Source organism: Electrona antarctica, assembly GCF_951216825.1.
Source record: "Electrona antarctica genome assembly, chromosome: 23".
NCBI classification, from domain to species: domain Eukaryota; kingdom Metazoa; phylum Chordata; class Actinopteri; order Myctophiformes; family Myctophidae; genus Electrona; species Electrona antarctica.
In genome coordinates, this window is record NC_136804.1 from 36555919 (window position 1) to 36577444 (window position 21526).

The 21526-nt window shown below is 44.2% G+C and overlaps 1 protein-coding gene across 1 annotated transcript in view; it reads left to right on the plus strand.

The window, feature by feature from the left end:
- net1 (neuroepithelial cell transforming 1) overlaps positions 1 to 21526 on the plus strand; it is a 57389-nt gene that overhangs the window by 13886 nt on the left and 21977 nt on the right. The window contains exons 2-3 of the mRNA XM_079493751.1: positions 5169 to 5232; positions 20936 to 20998. Coding sequence (XP_079349877.1) covers positions 20967 to 20998 — 32 coding nt within the window. The 5' untranslated portion in view covers positions 5169 to 5232; positions 20936 to 20966. The remainder of the gene's footprint in view (positions 1 to 5168; positions 5233 to 20935; positions 20999 to 21526) is intronic.

The window sequence follows — 21526 nt, forward strand, 5'->3', positions numbered from 1 at the left end:
GATATGCCCTGCAGTCACCATGCTGTACCTGTGATGTTCCTTTTTTACTGACACCAAGTTTAAAATAAGAGATGAGAGTGCACAGAATATCAATATGAAGCAACTAAAAAACACGTTATTTCAATGGTAGTGGATGGAGACTTTGGAGAGAGAGGATTTTTGTCCAACCACGAAACGGCAACCAATGGGTGCGAAGAGGGGCACAACCACGGGCGGGACTTGACAAAGGGTGAATTGTTACACAATGGCCTAAATGTGATTTTTCAGTTGAAGTGGGTGCAGTGAGGTCAATAGGTTTTCAATGTAATGAGTCCCGGGATGCAGGGATGTAGCCTGGCTAATAAGCCAGACCGAATCAGCCGTTGGCAAAAGAAAATTGCCTGTGTGATATTAGTCTGGCTTATTAGCCAGGCTAGCAGGGATGGTCTTTTAGAATGAGTCCCAGGGACATTTTATGAGTCCCACTTCAACGACGTTAGGAGTCATATTTTGCCTTTTTTTTTTTTTTTTTTTTTACAAATTGCAGCATTTAACTCCCATTTCATTTTATATGGTTATAATGTGGTTATATTCATGTGGAAAACAGAAGAAGAAATGATTATTATAACTAAAGCTATCAAAATAAACTAGAATAAAACCAGTACAGTAGTACAGTAGTGCATCCCGTGGATGCAGAGGTCGTTGTTTTATTGCGTCCCTTAACTATAAACTGCGTTTTGGGATGCAAAATGCACCCTATTTTACCCCTCTGTGGGTGCTCGACTTAGTAAATGAACTGCAATGTTGCTGTTATATACCGTAATACACAACATGCATAAGTGAACCGGGTTGTTTAACCTCTGGTTCAACTTCCGACTCAAGCAATTTATAGAACGTTGGATTCCAGCCAGACGAGCCAGTGCTCCAGGTGTTTGGAAGCTGTTTAGTTGGTTTTGTCATATTGCTCATATCCGTTTACCGTCAGTGTGATGTGACGGCCCTCTGGGAAACCAAAGCACTCGGTTCAAAATGAAATCTGTCTCAATACATTAGTGTGGATGGTTACTTACAGGAAAGCAATATTTGTACCTCCAATCAATCGCACTTGACGATTTGAAGCATTACTGTTTTCCTTTGGGGTATGTGTTAAGTAACACATCAACGGCCCCTCTTCCCCCACCCCCCCCCCCCCCCCCCTCCCACACACACACACACACACACACACACACACACACACACACACACACACACACACACACACACAGCCCCCTTCCTGGAACTTTCCTGAGCAATACGATATACGGCTCCTGACGAGAAGTGAGGATCAATCTCAGGTCACTCACTGCCTCCTAGGTGTTCTGGTGTTGGGAGTTTTGATTGATTGATTGATTTGATTTATTAACAGTTTGCAGAATTACAGTACATTTCAAGTACAACTCAATACAACAACTGTTAACAGTGAGTGGACGACACCATAAAGCATTACACTTGTTTACAATAGGGCCCACCATTTTCAATTCATCAAAACATTTAGAGACGTACGAATATACACAACTATATAGTCAAAAGGAAATCATCATAGGAGGTAAAAAGGGAAAAGAAACATATACAGTGAGGGGAAACAGGGGTGGGGGCCAGTTTGGAATTGCAGCCGTCCGTATAGGTGCCCTTTCAGAGCAGTTTTGAAGGAGTCAAGGGATTCGCATGTCTTAATGACTGTTGGTAGGGCGTTCCACATTTTGGTGGCATAGGAGCGAAATTAATTTAGTCCCTTGTTTGTGCCGAATCTGGGTTGCACGTGGTTTGTTGAACTCCCTCTGGTGTTGTGTGGGTGTGGACTTCGTTGACATTAAGGAAGTATTTAGACAGGTACATGGGTATCTTGGTGGTGTAGCGAATCTTGTGGACCAGACCCATTGTTGACACACACACACACACACACACACACACACACACACACACACACACACACACACACACACACACACACAGCCCCCTTCCTGGAACTGTCCTGAGCTGCTGAGCAATACGATGGCTCAGGGTATACGGCTCCTGACAAGAAGTGAGGATCGATCTCAGGTCACTCACTGCCCCCTGGGTGTTATGGTGTTGGGAGTTGACACACACACACACACACACACACACACACACACACACACACACAGACACAGACTTGGAACTCTGATTATTATTCGACCAATATGTCTACTCTAGTCTATGTGCAATGTCTGCCTACCTACACAAAAATAACTTTTCTTGCTGATGAAAGATATTTTGCATGATGATACTTTGACCTTTTGGTGTCTTCCTTATCTGGTCTAAACTGGCTTTACTTGAATCACCCGCAGGTTGAAGATAACGGGAAGGTTCAGAGGGTTAATTCATGAAGGTTCAGAGGGTTAATTCATGAAGGAAAGACTTCTGAGAGGGTTGGCTTTATAATGCCACCTGTGTGTGAGTGTGAGGCCATGAACAAACAAACAGATTTCCGCCTAAATAAGACAGTTGGGGGTCTTATCCAAACATTTAGGAGACAAAGGGAGGTGTGGGGTCCTTTGCCCAACCCCCTCCCCCCCCTTCAGATGTGGCCAGTCCTCAGGGTTGCCATGTTTGCTTGTTTCCCCCCAAAGTTGGCTTGTTTTTTTTCCCAGAGTTGCAGGTTTTTTTCCCAGGTGGCAGGTTGTGGTTTTCTGGGCTTGTTTTAAAAAAAAATCTGTGGCTTGTTTTGAATATCAAACAAGCCAACATTTCTTTGATGTATATATGCTAGAAATACCTGAGAAAGTGTGAATCACTCTGAGTTACAGAATCGGTCTGGTGTCTCAACTATGTCTGTAATATAATAAATTACCATAATTATAGACATAGATAGTATTTATAATGATAAATGCATCAAATATTTATTTATTAGTATTATATGGCGATATTATTGGGATGGTTTTGGCTTGTTTTTCGAGGGAAGATTTGGCTTATCTCTCTCGCTAAGAGTTGGCTTAATGTTTTGGGCTTGTTTTTGGAGGTGGGTTGGCTTATTTCTCTCACAAGAGTTGGCAACAGTGCCAGTCCTCTCTGAGCAAGCTGCTGGATTGACAGATTGCCGGTTGTTGTTGGCATAGTCTGACTGGAGACCATCTTGTTTGAATATTGTCACGCGCTCCTCCCATGCCTTGAGTGAGTTAGTGGTTCCCAAAGTGGGGTCCGGGGACCCCCAGGGGTACTTGAGGGAGTTCCAGGGGGGACCCACCTAAATGATAATTTGTAACCAAATGGACCCTTATGGGTCTGTAACTCAGAGAGTGTACAAATGGAGCCAAATGGACCCTAACGGGTCCATTTGGTTCCATTTGTACGCTCTCTGAGTTAAATTAACAGTGGTTTTACAATATAAATTGGGGTACCAGAGATAGAAATGCCATTAAATCGGGGATCCGTAGCCTGCATGTGAAACTGGGGGGTCCTTGAAATTAATATGTTTCGGAATCACTACTAGAGCCGTAAAAATCCTCTCTTATCGAGGTCACTGGCATATGTTTTCAAATGGGGGGTCCGTGGCCTAATAAATGTTGATTTGGGGGTCCTTGACACGGAAAGGTTTGGGAACCACGGAGTTAAAACATGGACATGATGATGTTACCCAACTGCAGTGTTGTAAAGTAACTAAGTACATTTACTGAAGTAATTTACTTAAGTACAATTTTGTTGATGACCTGACGAAGATGTAATTGACACATCGAAACGTTGTCGCTTTTTACCTGCACCCTGTTACAAATAAAATAAGGGCCTAAATCGTCTGAGCTGCTCCAGTGCCTTCTTGTTTACAGTTTACAATTTTGTAGTATTTGTACTTTACTTATATTATCCCATTTAGGCCTGACATCGAAATTCAAAAAAAAGTCTTCTGAAAGAATATATATTCAAAGATTTGTGCCGCATTTTCGATTCATGATTTTTCAAAAATAGCAGACCTACAAGCTCATAGCGCGCCACTCGGTGGCGCGCTATGAGCTTGTAGGTCTGCTATTTTTCAATAGCTAAAGTATAACATAATGCTTAGTTAAAACACCAAAATGGGTTCCCATCCAGAATCAGGGTTGTATTAGTATTTCCAATTTCCAAATACTTTTACTTCTACTCCACTATATTTCAGAGACAAATGTACTTTTACTCCTACTAGAGTTATTTGAAAACTTTGTGGATGTTGATTATTATAAAACATACATTAACAACTTCAACCATACAGTATATAGTACATTTCGGGCCGTTTGAAAATAGCCGATCTACAAGCTCACAAAGTGTCGCGTTGCGACGCATTTTGATCTTCTATTTTCAAAATATTTTTGAGTGGTGCAACCACTCCAAGGAACAGCAATGTCCGTGTCCGTGTGACACCTATGTGACTCGTGTTAACCTATGTTTGTGTGTGACTCATGAGTACCAGTAGGGGCGCTGTCGTGCCAGAAACAGAGAGAGAGAAATAGTGCCGCACTGTTGCCTGCTAATGAGAGCAAGAGAGAGAGAGGGGGGGGGTGTAAGGGGGGGAGTTGCACCACTCAGTTCACACGGGTGTGATTTTTTTATTGAAACTTGAAATGAGACATTCTGCATAATGAGTGCTTTCTACTTTTCGTCCTTTAAGTACATTTTGAAGCCAATACTTTTGCTCGAGTACATATTGAATTTCTATATTTTGATGCTTAGGTAAAACCAGAGCCATAGAGTAAGACAGAGTTACGACATTGAGGGGGCAGAAAACAGCCTGCTCACGTGGTTCATGTACTCGCGCGAGCCCATAGACTCCAATGCATTCCGTAAACTTCCGGTTGTCCCCTTTTGAAGGGACAAACGGGGACAAACCAATAGAAGTCTATGTAGAAGAGACTGAAGCCCCATGAAGTGAACGGAGTTGTCGTAACTCCGGGAACCCCTTTTGGTGTTAGCATTATGTTATGCTTTAGCTATTGAAAAATAGCAGATCTACAAGCTCATAGCGTGCCACCGAGTGGCGCGCTATGAGCTTGTAGGTCTGCTATTTTTGAAAAATCGTGAAAATATTTATTTCAGAAAACTGGAGGATTTAGAAGATTTTTTTAAATTTTTTAGGTCAGGCCTTTATGACGCTAGGATGTGTTTTGTGTAACCAAATACAGCAGTATTGTAATGTAATTTTTTTTGCATTTTTGTATTTTCAGGTCCCTGCGAAGAGGAAGCTCGTTCACCTTCCTCACCCCAGGATCACAATGGACCTTCAGTCTGGTGAGTGTTGGAGCTACAACGTCCAGTTGACCTCGTCTTGAACTGGGTCTTGGTTTAATGCATTTAATGAAAGTTGATACAGTTTAACATGGAGATCATCTGAGAAACGATGTATCATACTGGGGTCTGGCATTGTTTTGCAGTTGTCATACTTTTATATTATTTACTGCCAAACATTTTCAAGAACATGTTGGTCTGGTTTTCAAGGAAAACCACTGGAGTTTGACAATAAACTTGAAATTTACCTGAGACAGGTAATCCAATTAAAGGGGCATTCCACTCATTTTCAAAAATCATTAACATGGTGAAACACATCTTGATGACATCATCAAGATGTACTTCACCATGTTAATGATTTTTTTCCCAGACGGCTCTAAGGTATATTAACACCTTGGAGGCGCAGGACGGAGATCACCGTCAAGTTCAAGTGGACGGTAATTTGTCAAAATTAGTCAAATTAGTGCTATGAAAACTGATCGCATCGCTCTACAGCCTAGAGGCGCTTGTTGCCCAATCCTCTGTGTTGCACAACAGTGACACGTCATCGAAAATGTTCCCTGCCTGTTTAGCTGACGACAACGAAAATCTTTAAACATTCATAACTCGCGATCTAAATCATCCCGTCTAATTATGAAAAAAGATCCTGTGTTTGACGGCGCTCCGCTGTCCAGTCGCTAGTCGCAATAGATTTATTCTTACCTCCCGTTGTTGTTGATCGACTCTAGAGTGGTGTGGCTATTGTTAGCTGCTATACACACATCAACAACAACATCCGGTCCGTCTGTGAAAGTGGTCCGGGCGCTATAAACGATGGGCACATTCTATTAATGACATAGTAAAATGTTGAAAATGAGTGAAATGCCCCTTTAAATATCATCCAATTGGTTATTTCTTTATTGTTACTACTGCGTTTAATGCATTTTGAATAGCTGGTGAAAAAAATATTGATTTACAAGTGAAATTCAAAATTGCAATATTAATACGTTTTGTCTCATATCTGCAGTGAAATCTTGTCTTTTTTTCTTTTGGTCTTCAGCCAAAATAGACTTGGTTATTCAGATAAGCCGGGTAACATTTTACTGAAACAATCTAAAGCCATGAATGAAAAAATGGTCTATGTTTATGTATGATATATTTGGGCAAAAGCGGTAAATAGACAGTTTGTAAACACATTTAGACATGTATTATTACATGGCAAAGGCTATAAAATGAAAGGACGGATGGTGGGGGCATATATAATTATGTTGAAAATAGTCTACTTTATATGCCTTGAAAGGCTTTGAAATTTAATTAAAATGTTTTAAAAGCTAATTATATGTAACTAAATGTAACTTCTTGCCGTGCAGACATTCCGTAATGTCAGTGATTAACCCCTTTTGGGCGGGAACCCTTTTTGCTGTTAGCATTATGTTATGCTTTAGCTATTGAAAAATAGCAGATCTACAAGCTCATAGCGCGGCACCGAGTGCCGCGCTATGAGCTTGTAGGTCTGCTATTTTTTTAAAATCGTGAAAATGTGGCACAAATCTTTGAATATATTCTTTCAGAGCGAACGTTTTTAAACTCAAATCTTTGCTTCTGCGGGGGGGGGGGGTCCCTGGAACAACATATTTTCAGCGGTGGCCGAACGGATTGCGGAGCGGTCTTGATACCGGAAGGTCGCCAGTTCGAATCAGCGGTCCGACACGTTAACATTACCACCGCTGAAGTGCCCTTGAACAAGGCATTGAACCACTACGATGAAATGTTCTATGAGCAGGGCCTGGCTGGAAACAAGTTCTTGAGCTTAGCCCAGATACCCTGGGTAAATATAGTAATCATTTCATTTCAGATGGGGGTCGGCGGTCAATTGACATGAATATGTTGGCGAATACGACTGACATAGAAACATGCGGATTTAGAAGACATTTGTAGAATCGTCCCCAGGTCTAAATGGGTTAAAGTGAAGATGACTCTTGGGGCTTCGTTCTTGGGTCGTCCTCTCGTGCCAAGACAGGACACACGGCGTAACGTTAGCTAACTTCCTGGCTGTCCCACAGATCTGGCTTCAGAGCCAGCTGCGTTGTGGAGCTTTCATCAGAGTCACGGACGCCCCGGTAGCTCTGTTCACTGTCAAACACTCCGTGAAAGAGACTTCCTACACATTAAATCCTCCGTCTTAAATGGAATGAAAATGTGCAAATGCAACTAAATGGGTAACAGGTACGGTCGTCCCAATAAGTTTAGGGTTAGGCATAGTTTTACTGGGGTTAAGTTTAGGAATAGGGTAAGGTTTAGGCATAGTTTTACTGGGGTTGAGTTTAGGAATAGGGTTAGGGTTAGGCATAGTTTTACTGGGGTTAAGTTTAGGAATAGGGTTAGGTTTAGGCATAGTTTTACTGGGGTTGAGTTTAGGAATAGGGTTAGGTTTAGGCATAGTTTTACTGAGGTTAAGTTTAGGAATAAGGTTAGGTTTAGGCATAGTTTTACTGAGGTTTAGGTTTCTGGTTTAAGGACTTCAGTGTTTTGTACCAAACTATTGTATGAGTACCGAACAAAGAATGTTTGCTTTCGCCATCTTGGTTGAAGAAGAGTCTGGGCAATTAATTAGTCGTATACCTCTGAGGTCAACGATTAAAGGGTTGATTGATGATTCAACCTTGATGATTAAACTTTTGAGGGGATTAAGTCCACCCATCAAGCCCATTAGTGTCAATTAGTGAATCTGAATGGCTTTGTGTTACTGCTATTGTCCTGGCTCTGTTCTAATTAGGAATAAGGTTAGGTTTAGGCGTTTAAGCATAACTTACTTAGATTACTTTAGGAATACCAGGCTGCACTGTTCCGCCGGCTATACGCCCGGGGCGAGTTGGTAAAGGGGCGAGTTGGTAAAGGGGCGAGTTGGTAAAGGGGCGAGTTGGTAAAGGGGCGAGTTGTTTGGTATTCACTAAAACTAAATGTACCCGGTAACATCTATTTGGTTACAAGTGTACACTCCTCGTCAAATTCCCATTCCAAAGCTTCCATGAATATATTTTCACCAACCATGGTTTTCACTGAATCAGACTTTTTCCTGAAAATCTAAGCTCTGTCTTTGTACAGTGGTGGCTCAGGGGTAGAGTGCCTGGATGGTAACCGCAAGGTTGCCAGTTCAAACCCGGGCTCCCCCAGAGTTACTGTCGAAGTGTCCTTGAGCAAGACACTGAACCCCTAATTGCTCCCGATGTGCTAGTTGGTGCCTTGCATGGTTTCCGCTGCCATCGGTGTATGAATGTGTGTGTGAATGGGTGAATGTAATGCACAATCTATGTAAAGCGCCTTGGATAAAGGCGCTATATAAATGCACCATTTACCATTTACCATTTTAAGAGGTAAAACTGAGTTTTAAATGTATTTTGAAGCTACTCTAGTCTATAAGTACGTAAGGTATGCACCATGCATTCCTTTTCCTGTCCTTGGTTTTCAGAATTCTGTACTTCTCTGGCATCTCCTTTGCCTGTGCCTTTCCGCATGACCACCTGGGGCATATCATCGTCAGATAGCCAACATCTTACCCTCCTAGGAGAAATCAATCAGCCAGTCCCCTGCAAATAGTTGTCATTCCTCCTAGATTGGCTCGCCTGTACTTTATAATCAGCCTGAATGAGGTGGCCTGATTCAAAACAGCGGGCATGATGAGAGTGTAAGCATGCCTGGCTTTAATCCATTTTGGGCGGGAACCCCTTTTGGTGTTTTAAACATGGTTATAATTTAGCTATTGAAAAATAGCAGATCTACAAGCTCATAGCGCGCCACCGAGTGGCGCGCTACGAGCTTGTAGGTCTGCTATTTTTGAAAAATCGTTAAAATGTGGCGCAAATCATTGAATATATATTTCAGAGCGAACGTTTTTAACTCAAATCTTTGCTTCTGGGGGAGTCCCTGGAACAACATATTTTCAGATAGGGGTCGGTGGCAAAATACATGAAAAAGGTTTAGCACCACTGACATAGAAACACAGGTTTTTTCAGAAAACTGTCATGATTTACATTTTTTTAATTTCGACGTCAGGCCAAAATGTATTAAACTATGACTGCCGGCTGACACCCTATCTATTGCTCATCTGAGGACAGAGGAGGAGGTAATTTAAGGAGGGCTGTAGAGAGAGAGAGAGAGAAAGAGAGAGAGAGAGAATCATGTGTATTCCTGAACTGAGAGAAAAGAGAAGGCCCGGAGTTATTTCATCTTGTGCCAGCTGTGCTGCCTTTGATTCACCAATGTCTGTAGCTGGCACGCTTAGCTCATCCCAAAACATATGCTTCTCGTTAGCTTGCCCTCCAAATTACCCCCCCTACCCCGCCTTTAGACCACCTCCCCTTTTACAAATCTAGAAGAGTGATAAAAGAGACTTGGAAATGTGTGTGTTTTTTTCCTTTGGTTCACCTCCCCTCTTATCTCAAGCCCTTTGCACTTGAAACATGAAGAGGTTTTGGCCACGTCTTTGAGCCTTTGAAGTGGTCACAGGGGGCTTTTCTCTCTCACTCTGGCTGACTCAGTCCCAGGTACAGGTAGGGAGTGTCCCCCCCGCCCCCCCCCCCCCCCCCCCCCAACCAAAGGGAACCTTGAACAGTTGGAGCAAAGCATTCCCTGGGTGCTTGGTGGTGCATTGTGACAAGGTTTTTTTGGGCTTGTTTAAAAAAATTCGGTGGCTTGTTTTGAATATCAAACAAGCCAACATTTCTTTGATGTGTATATGCTATAAATACCCATAGGTTTGAGGAAGTGTGAATCACTCCGAGTGACAGAATGGGTCTGGTGTCTATACTATGTGTGGAATAGTATAATAATTAATAAATGACCAAAACATTCATAATTATAGACATAGATACTAGTATTTATAATGATAAATGCATCAAATATTTATTTATTAGTATTATATGGCGATATTATTGTCTCCACCAGGCCGAAGGCATGGGGAGAGAGTATGTTTTGCACTCCGTCCGTGTGTGTGTGTGTGTGTGTGAGTGTGTCCGTCCGTTACCAGCTAATCTCCGGCACCGTTAACCCGGGCGATGCCAAACTTTGCACACACACTCCCTGGATGCCAACGATGAACCTCTGCCCCGCATTTTCCAGAACGGCCTGTTATAGCGCCACCATGAGGCAGCTTTTCACATTTTTTACCTAAAACTGCACCGATCTGCGTGAAACGTTGCATGCACACTCCCAGAGGCCAAGGACAAACCTTTGACCTGCATTTTCCGCATCTGCCTTTTATAGCGCCACCAGGAGGCCGACTTTTGTAAAACACATTTTTTGATATTACTCCTCCAGATTCTGTCCAAACATCTCGCAAATCGTTACACAGTATCTCTATGGTCATGTGCTCAAGTCGGATCTGTCCGATATTTCATATTCCATCCTAATTGGCTATAATTGGCTTTCACAGTTTGCAAGATTGCCCCGTTTTGAACAAAAGCCTCAAATCATGAACGCAGCATGCAATTTACGTGAAATCTTTCACACATTTTCTTACTAGGCTGAGGAATATATCCCACCCTTTTCACATTGGTCTGTTATAGCGCCACCAACAGGTTGATTTTTGCTAAACACATTTTTGGAACAAAATGCCTCAAATCATCCAATTGCCATCAAAGGCAAACATGTTTATATTACTCCTAAACATTTTGACAAACATCTCACACAGTCCTATCCTCCTGGTGGAGACCTGTGCCCAGAAGGGCACTTTTTCTAGTTGGGCTTGTTTTGGCTTGAGGGAAGATTTGGCTTATTTCTCTCGCTAAGAGTTGGCTTGTTTTGGGCTTGTTTTTGGAGGTGCATTGTCTCAGAATACATCAAGTCAAGGCCCTGGCAGGGTGCAGGGGGCTTGTTGTAACGGTGACAAGCAGAATGCGAATTAGCCCATTTTTGGCGGGAACCCCTTTTCAAAAGTGGCCTTTTGGTGTTTTAAGCATTATGTTATACTTTAGCTATTGGAAAATAGCAGATCCACAAGCTCATAGCGCGGCACTCGGCGCTGAACTTGTAGGTCTGCTATTTATTTTAAATCGTGAAAATGTGCCTCAAATCTTTGAATATATATTATTACAGTGAACATTTTAACTCAAATCTTTGCTTCTGGGGCGGGTCCCTGGAACAACATATTTTCAGATGGGGGGTGGAGGCATATTACATATACTTTTGGGGTCCTTGACTTGAAATATTGAGCACCACACTGATACAGAAACATAAGGTTTTTCAGAAAACCGTCAGGATTTTGAAGACATTTTTTAAATTTCGATGTTAGGCCTAAATGGGTCAAGTCTCCAGCTCTAATGCCAGATCAAACCAGAACCTGCCATCGTTTAAATTGGAATGTGAAGGATAATTAACAACGTCAGGAATCAGATCCACTGCCTTTTAAGGATAATTAACAATGTCAGGAATCAGATCCACTGCCTTCTCCGTCTCTCTTAACCCATTTTGATCTGAGATCAGATTCTAAAAATGTCTTCTACATCCCGACAGTTTTCTGAAAAAGCTATGTTTCTTATGTCAGTCGTTCTTCGACTTTTCAAAAATAGCAGACCTACAAGCTCGTAGCGCGCCACTCGGTGGCGCGCTACGAGCTTGTAGATCTGCTATTTTTCAATAGCTAAAGCATAACATAATGCTAACACCAAAAGGGGTTCCCGCTCAAAAAGGATTAAGCAACATGTCGAGACGAAACGCCCAGAAGTCACTTGTCTGATAGAGCAGCATTCCAGCTTTAATCAGAATGTCAGCCGCCAAGGTGCGTCCGATATTTTCACGCGAACATTGCTAATTATCCCATTTTGGGGCGGGAACCCCTTTTGGTGTTAGCATTATGTCATGCTTTAGCTATTGAAAAATAGCAGATCTACAAGCTCATAGCTTGTAGATCTGCTATTTTTGAGTGGTGCAACCACTCCAAGGAACAGCAATGTCCGTGACGTTCAACTATGTGTGTTCAACTATGTGACTATGTTTGTGTGTGACGTTAATGAGCACCAGTACCAATGAGTACCAAAAGTGGCGCTGTTGTGCCAGAAACAGAGAGAGAGAGATAGTGCTGCGCTGTTGCCTGCTAATGAGAGAGAGAGAGAGAGAGAGAGAGAAATGAAATGAAATTAAATTAAATGAAATGATTACTATATTTACCCAGGGTATCTGGGCTAAGCTCAAGAACTTGTTTCCAGCCAGGCCCTGCTCATAGAACATTTCATCGTAGTGGTTCAATGCCTTGTTCAAGGGCACTTCAGCGGTGGTAATTTTAACGTGTCGGACCGCTGATTCGAACTGGCGACCTTCCGGTATCAAGACCGCTCCGCAATCCGTTCGGCCACCGCTGCCACTAAGAGAGAGAGAGAGATTTTTGAAAAATCGAAGAAACGACTGACATAGAAACATAGCTTTTTCAGAAAACTGTCATGGATGTAGAAGACATTTTTAGAATCTGATCTCAGGTCAGAATGCGTTATGGCGGGCAGGCCCTTGTCTGTGTCAACAGTGTAAATTTCAGGATGCGGGGCTGAGCTTTCTCTGACCACTGACTGTGAAGTCCTCAGACTCCTCAGCATGATGCCGTAGAGAGAGGGATGAGAAGGGCTCCTTGGTCCTTGGAAGCGAGGTATTCCCCCCCAGCTCCTATACCTCCCTCCTCCTCCTCCATGCGGATTGCTTTGTCCTGGTAATTGCATAGGTCGAGTCTATGTGTATTCTGGCAGGACACCAGCTTGTGGGTATTTATTGTGCCATTAGCATGCGACTCGAGGGGGGGGGGGGGGGGGGGGAGAGAGAGAGAGAGAGAGAGAGGGAGAGGGGGAGAGGGGGAGAGAGAGAGAGAGAGAATCATGTGTATTCCTGAACTGATCTTGATACATAGAACTACTCTACAAAAGTAGTACAATTCTTCTGTCAATGTGTAAATTAACATTTCTTGGCTATAGTTTCACCACCTGGGTCCAATCCAGACTCAGAGCACTACTAGCGCTGCACTAGTTTCACCACCTGGGTCCAATCCAGAGCACTACTAGCGCTGCACTAGTTTCACCACCTGGGTCCAATCCAGAGCACTACTAGTGACTAGTTTCACCACCTGGGTCCAATCCAGAGCACTACTAGTGACTAGTTTCACCACCTGGGTCCAATCCAGAGCACTACTAGTGACTAGTTTCACCACCTGGGTCCAATCCAGAGCACTACTAGCGCTGCACTAGTTTCACCACCTGGGTCCAATCCAGAGCACTACTAGTGACTAGTTTCACCACCTGGGTCCAATCCAGAGCACTACTAGTGACTAGTTTCACCACCTGGGTCCAATCCAGACTCAGAGCACTACTAGTGCTGCACTAGTTTCACCACCTGGGTCCAATCCAGAGCACTACTAGTGCTGCACTAGTTTCACCACCTGGGTCCAATCCAGATCACTACTAGTGCTGCACTAGTTTCACCACCTGGGTCCAATCCAGATCACTACTAGTGCTGCACTAGTTTCACCACCTGGGTCCAATCCAGATCACTACTAGTGCTGCACTAGTTTCACCACCTGGGTCCAATCCAGAGCACTACTAGCGCTGCACTAGTTTCACCACCTGGGTCCAATCCAGAGCACTACTAGCGCTGCACTAGTTTCACCACCTGGGTCCAATCCAGATCACTACTAGTGCTGCACTAGTTTCACCACCTGGGTCCAATCCAGAGCACTACTAGTGCTGCACTAGTTTCACCACCTGGGTCCAATCCAGATCACTACTAGCGCTGCACTAGTTTCACCACCTGGGTCCAATCCAGATCACTACTAGCGCTGCACTAGTTTCACCACCTGGGTCCAATCCAGAGCACTACTAGCGCTGCACTAGTTTCACCACCTGGGTCCAATCCAGATCACTACTAGCGCTGCACTAGTTTCACCACCTGGGTCCAATCCAGAGCACTACTAGCGCTGCACTAGTTTCACCACCTGGGTCCAATCCAGATCACTACTAGCGCTGCACTAGTTTCACCACCTGGGTCCAATCCAGATCACTACTAGCGCTGCACTAGTTTCACCACCTGGGTCCAATCCAGAGCACTACTAGCGCTGCACTAGTTTCACCACCTGGGTCCAATCCAGAGCACTACTAGCGCTGCACTAGTTTCACCACCTGGGTCCAATCCAGAGCACTACTAGCGCTGCACTAGTTTCACCACCTGGGTCCAATCCAGATCACTACTAGTGCTGCACTAGTTTCACCACCTGGGTCCAATCCAGAGCACTACTAGTGCTGCACTAGTTTCACCACCTGGGTCCAATCCAGATCACTACTAGCGCTGCACTAGTTTCACCACCTGGGTCCAATCCAGATCACTACTAGCGCTGCACTAGTTTCACCACCTGGGTCCAATCCAGAGCACTACTAGCGCTGCACTAGTTTCACCACCTGGGTCCAATCCAGATCACTACTAGCGCTGCACTAGTTTCACCACCTGGGTCCAATCCAGAGCACTACTAGCGCTGCACTAGTTTCACCACCTGGGTCCAATCCAGATCACTACTAGCGCTGCACTAGTTTCACCACCTGGGTCCAATCCAGATCACTACTAGCGCTGCACTAGTTTCACCACCTGGGTCCAATCCAGATCACTACTAGCGCTGCACTAGTTTCACCACCTGGGTCCAATCCAGAGCACTACTAGCGCTGCACTAGTTTCACCACCTGGGTCCAATCCAGATCACTACTAGCGCTGCACTAGTTTCACCACCTGGGTCCAATCCAGAGCACTACTAGCGCTGCACTAGTTTCACCACCTGGGTCCAATCCAGATCACTACTAGCGCTGCACTAGTTTCACCACCTGGGTCCAATCCAGAGCACTACTAGCGCTGCACTAGTTTCACCACCTGGGTCCAATCCAGATCACTACTAGCGCTGCACTAGTTTCACCACCTGGGTCCAATCCAGAGCACTACTAGCGCTGCACTAGTTTCACCACCTGGGTCCAATCCAGAGCACTACTAGCGCTGCACTAGTTTCACCACCTGGGTCCAATCCAGATCACTACTAGCGCTGCACTAGTTTCACCACCTGGGTCCAATCCAGAGCACTACTAGCGCTGCACTAGTTTCACCACCTGGGTCCAATCCAGAGCACTACTAGCGCTGCACTAGTTTCACCACCTGGGTCCAATCCAGATCACTACTAGCGCTGCACTAGTTTCACCACCTGGGTCCAATCCAGAGCACTACTAGCGCTGCACTAGTTTCACCACCTGGGTCCAATCCAGATCACTACTAGCGCTGCACTAGTTTCACCACCTGGGTCCAATCCAGATCACTACTAGCGCTGCACTAGTTTCACCACCTGGGTCCAATCCAGAGCACTACTAGCGCTGCACTAGTTTCACCACCTGGGTCCAATCCAGATCACTACTAGCGCTGCACTAGTTTCACCACCTGGGTCCAATCCAGAGCACTACTAGCGCTGCACTAGTTTCACCACCTGGGTCCAATCCAGATCACTACTAGCGCTGCACTAGTTTCACCACCTGGGTCCAATCCAGATCACTACTAGCGCTGCACTAGTTTCACCACCTGGGTCCAATCCAGAGCACTACTAGTGCTGCACTAGTTTCACCACCTGGGTCCAATCCAGAGCACTAGTTTCACCTGGGTCCAATCCAGAGCACTACTAGCGCTGCACTAGTTTCACCTGGGTCCAATCCAGACTCCAGCCAGGATAAAAGATTAACATATTCTCAGTTGAGAGAGTGGGGTTTGTTTAAATGCTGGGCCCATGATGTCATTGTAATAATATGAAACGGTGTAGGCCGCTGCACCAGCAAGAGGCGGTGAAGAAACGACAAACAATAGCCATTCATTCCGCAGACTCTCAGTCAGCAAAACTGCAAAGCTATGAACCTCCCTCAGACCTGTCAAAGCTATGAACCTCCCTCAGACCTGTCAAAGCTATGAACCTCCCTCAGACCTGTCAAAGCTATGAACCTCCCTCAGACCCGTCAAAGCTATGAACCTCCCTCAGACCTGTCAAAGCATATGAACCTCCCTCAGACCTGTCAAAGCTATGAACCTCCCTCAGACCTGTCAAAGCATATGAACCTCCCTCAGACCTGTCAAAGCTATGAACCTCCCTCAGACCTGTCAAAGCATATGAACCTCCCTCAGACCTGTCAAAGCTATGAACCTCCCTCAGACCTGTCAAAGCTATGAACCTCCCTCAGACCTGTCAAAGCTATGAACCTCCCTCAGACCTGTCAAAGCTATGAACCTCCCTCAGACCTGTCAAAGCTATGAACCTCCCTCAGACCTGTCAAAGCTATGAACCTCCCTCAGACCCGTCAAAGCTATGAACCTCCCTCAGACCCGTCAAAGCTATGAACCTCCCTCAGACCTGTCAAAGCCTTAGTTAGTTAGTGTTGCGTACGTGGACCGTTTCATCATGGCTGACTCCTGTGTATCTCTCTTGTATCTGATTGTCTATCGACTTAGTTACTTAGTTACTAGAGCCCGAATGATGCCATATTTTTGGAGAGTCCTAGACTGACACTTGACTGATATTTTGACCAAAAGTGCAAAATTAATTCTAATAATTTTCTAATCAAAGCTCACAACACATTAGCTCTGCTACTTTTGAGAAAACGATATCAATACCGGGGGAAAAAGTCAAATAATGGTCGACCAAACATGTAAAAAAAAACAGCTCAGTGGCCTTGTGGTTAGAGTGTCCGCCCTGAGACTGGGAGGTTGGGGTTCAATCCCTGGCCGGTTCATACCAGTGCCTCCCTGCTTGACACTCAGCATCAAGGGTTGGATTTGGGGGTAAGTCCCTGCGACATACTAGCGTCATGTCCAGGGGGTGTACTTGTACATCAAGCTGCCTCACGCTACAGAAACAGGAGATAGGCTCCTACCTTACTAGTATATATGAATAGAGACGGCACCCGAGTTCTCCTCCCATCCACTTGCATTAAGTTGCTCAAAAGCGCATGAGGCGATTTCACTGTGCATTCTGGGTAGGAACAGAGTGCATTCTGGGATGGATTGGGCCCAAAACACATGAACGCGCTGCCGCTGACTACCATTGCAGGCATTCAGCGTTCACGTGTCATCGTGAACGTGCACAATGATAGTCAACGGACCAGCGCGTTCATGTGTTTGGGCCCACGCTGCAATATCAAATTCGGCCACTATGTCCATTTCGCCTCAGGGTTTCATCCGGGTGCCGTCTCTATTCATATATACTCTAAGGCTCCTACCCTATGGGCCTCATGGCTCGGCAAGGCTACTTACTTACTTACTTTAAACAGGTAAATGGTCCTTGCTCTCATAGTTGTCAGTAACCCTCTGTAACCTGCCCAAAGTGAGTTGAGTGGACTCGTAAAGCATAACCTATATCTTTGTTGTATGACAGACTCTGTCTCTCTTGCTGAAATTGGTTTTCTAATCGGTTGCTGTTAGATTAGAGTAGACTGAAGCTGCAACAGTTTGCGTTCCTGTTGGTCGTCAGCGGAAAGGTGACCGTTTCTGTTGACGGACGGGTGTTTGAACCAGACCTCCCCAACCAAACCTCCAGCTTTGTTTTTATATAAAGATTACACTCAATGTGTCTCTATCTTATGTATAGCCAGGAGGCGGAGCACAGGCCTGAAGCAATATTTTACTTGGAAAGCGTGTTGACACTTAGCACGCACAGCTGAGTCTGTGGACAATGAGCTGCTGAAATCAGCTGCCCCAACATGGACACACAATCACCACCACCGCTGACCTGGCTTTTCTCTCCATTTTTGATAAACCTACTTTGAATATCCGCTTCGAACATAGATTTCAACATTCAAAAGTAAGCTGTGTGTGTGTGTGTGTGTGTGTGTGTCCGGTGTCATGAACTACTGTAGCAAAGCCCTTGTTAATGCTCATTTAACAAGCCTTGTGGCTGAATTACATAAGTTCAAATGTATATATAATCTTGGTTACTGGGGGAAAGCATTAGGGTCCATGTTTGCCCCAGTTTGCAGATAGGTGTGATATTAGCACTAGGTTATCAAAGCAAACAAATGGCAGCGAATGGAGCGGATATAAAAACAAGGCCGGGTGGTTGAGGTGGCTGTTATGGGCCATTAAACACTCATGATGAGTTCATTTGGAGGTGTGGGGGAAATGAAAATATCTTCTCCAAAGTGAAATATCTTTAATTTTGCCAGTACAATAGGTACGTTATTTAACGAAACTGTATTGTTGACATCGCAATGGCTGCCTTTGATGCTTGATTAAAGTGTTGGGAAAAAGCCATTTACATGAACAGAGGCTGTTGTAAGTAATGGTGCATTACCTCACAAGTGCTTTCAATGTCTTCTGCTTTCCTGCAACATCAACAACAGCCCTGCTATTGTGTCGCCTTGTTAATCCCTCAGTTAGTTTTAAAGCCCGAAGCCAAATGAATGAATCTACTGCATTTGATTGCTTCCTGCAACAACGCTAAATCAATGCCGGCAGCTTATTAGAATCCCATTTGATTAGCAGCGTGATAATGCTATTATGCGATTCTTTGATGTTGGTCAAAAGTGCATTTATGCAGGACATTGTTCCTCTCTCACATGCCAGCCAAACACACCTTGAAAATTTCCTTACAAAGCACATTTTTTTAATTGTTCCAGATCAAACTTTTGACCGGGAGCAATAATTGCTCCCGGTCAAAAGTTTGATCTGGAACAATTAAAAAAAATGTGCTTTGTAAGGAAATTTTCAAGTTATTTTGAATTATTGTTTCACAAGTACTGTGTCGTAAGAAGACGGGGGGGAAACAAACTCATTTGGCAAATGAGGGGGAAATGCCCTGTTGTATAATTGTCACCCCCGTTCACAAGACTAACAAACAAGCAAATAAAATGGTGCCGTTCTTTGTCAGCCAGTCAGTCAATGACCATAATGTCCATTTTGGCCCCTCTTCACTGGGCAGGTCAGTCAGGTCTGGACGTCCTGTGTGTGTCCATAGTTAATGGACTGTAATGACAGGAGAGGAATGGACCCCCACAAGAGTCCATTCCTCCCCTCAGCCCTCGAGACGTTTATAGCCTCCACTACTAGTAGGCCAGACCATGACTGACTGTCCACAAGCAGGTGTTGAAGTGTCACATTGCCTAATTAACCCTTTCCTGTTTCCAATAAGACCCCCAGCAGTGGCCTTTGTATCGCTGCAATAGAATGGAGGGGAGGGGAGGGGGGTTAGGGGGGGGGGGGGGGGGCTCCACAGGCCCTTGCTGCCCCAGGGATAAAGCGTATATAGTGTGTCCAGTAGGGAGACTGTGGGATGGAGTGGTTGGTCATTGTCTTCTTCATTGAGGTCTAGTCTAGGTCTATGTATGAGACTATAGGCTATACTTCACTGAAGTGACCACCAGACCATGTTAGTCTTTTCTTCAAATGCGTATTACCAAAAACCCCGGGAACTTCACTATCTGTTTGAACACACTGATGAATGAATGGTGGCTCAATGCAGTGGATGCACACAGAATAACTCTTCAATATGCTTCCGGGACCCTTCCTCCATACTTCCCTCACAGGTGTTACCGATGATACTAATTAACCCTATTTAGGCCTGACGTCGAAATTTTAAAAATGTCTTAAAAGAAAAACCTCATGTTTCGGTATCTGTGGTGCTCAATATTTCGTGTCAAGGACCCCCAAAAATGATCTGTAATTGGCCGCCGACCCCCATCTGAAAATATGTTGTTCCAGGGACCCCCCCCCCCCCCCCCCAGAAGCAAAGATTTGAGTTAAAAACTGAAACTCTGAATAGAATATATTCAAAGATTTGAGGCACATTTTCACGATTTAAAAAAAATAGCAGACCTACAAGCTCGTAGCGTGCCACTCGGTGGCGCGCTACGAGCTTGTAGATCTGCTATTTTTCAATAGCTAAAGCATAACATAATGCTAACACCAAAATGGGTTCCCACCCAAAATGGTCTCTGTTCTATTTAGTGTACAGTGGTTCTCTACATGTTTTCATGTCAAAGACCCCCCAGAACTCCGAGGTGTACAAATGGAACGAAAATGGAAAAAAATGTGGTTCCATTTTGTCATCATCATTATCATCATCATTTATTTAACTCACGACCATGATCGCATGGTATGGAGCACAGATTCATAAAAGTATACAATCAAAAGTATACAATACATTACACAATAATACATACAGACATATCGAAAGGCTTTCACTATTTGAACAGTGGGAGAACATTTTTCAGAAAAGCACCCAATTTATAGATTACTTTTTGTTTTTTCCAGATTTTAGTAATGCAATTAATTTGAACATAGGTGGGTAAAAAAATTAATTCATGTATTTTTGCCTGAAATTCATAATGCTAGTATTCTTACCTTCCAACAAAACATGGTACTCGTCTCCAATTCTGGCTACAGTAGATTACAAATCCTCTGGCTTCTTTCCAGTCCTTTATATCTACCGATGACCTTTGGAATTCTTGTGTTGTTTAGCCTAAAGTTGCAAATAGCCTGTCTATACTTACGGTTTTGTACACTCAGAGTTACAGACCCGTACAGGGGCCATTTGGAACCCACTCAAGCACACTTTGAGACCCTGTTTGTCAAACATGTCAATAAAGGATTTAATCAAACAAACAAACAAACAAACATTATGTTAATATGTTTCAATACAGTTCTAAATGTCTTAACGTCTACTAACAATCCTGTCTTATTCATCCGTTCACAGAAGAGGAAGCGGAGAGACAAAGACAACAGCGATGCGGTCAGCCTTCGCAGCTTCGACCTCAAGGTGAGCAAAGAGCCCTTAACTGTCTGTCTGTCTGTCTGCCCCCAGGAAAGGATTTAGACTGGACGGACCTCGGGCTCCATTTTCGTCACCGCTAAACCCCTTATCCCTAAACTTCTTTGCCTTTTTTTTTACTATTTTGAAAAACATTTTTGAATAGTTCAACTAGCCAATCTACATTGACACGTTGTGAGCTTGTAGACTGGCCATTTTAACTATTCAAAAATGTTTAGCGAAATAGTAAAAAAAAGGCAAAGACGTTTAGGGGTAAGGGGTTTAGCGGTGACGGAAATGGTTCTATGTTCCCCACTCAAAAAAGGTTCTATGTTCCCCACTCAAAAAAGGTTCTATGTTCCCCAGGTTCTATGTTCCCCAGGTTCTATGTTCCCCACTCACCCGGCCCCCCAAAAAAAGGTTCTATGTTCCCCGCTCAAAAAAGGTTCTATGTTCCCCACATAACTAATAAAAGGTTCTATAAAAGGTTCTATGTTCCCCGCTCAACCATGGAGGCTGTGGACAGCTCAGAAGTTG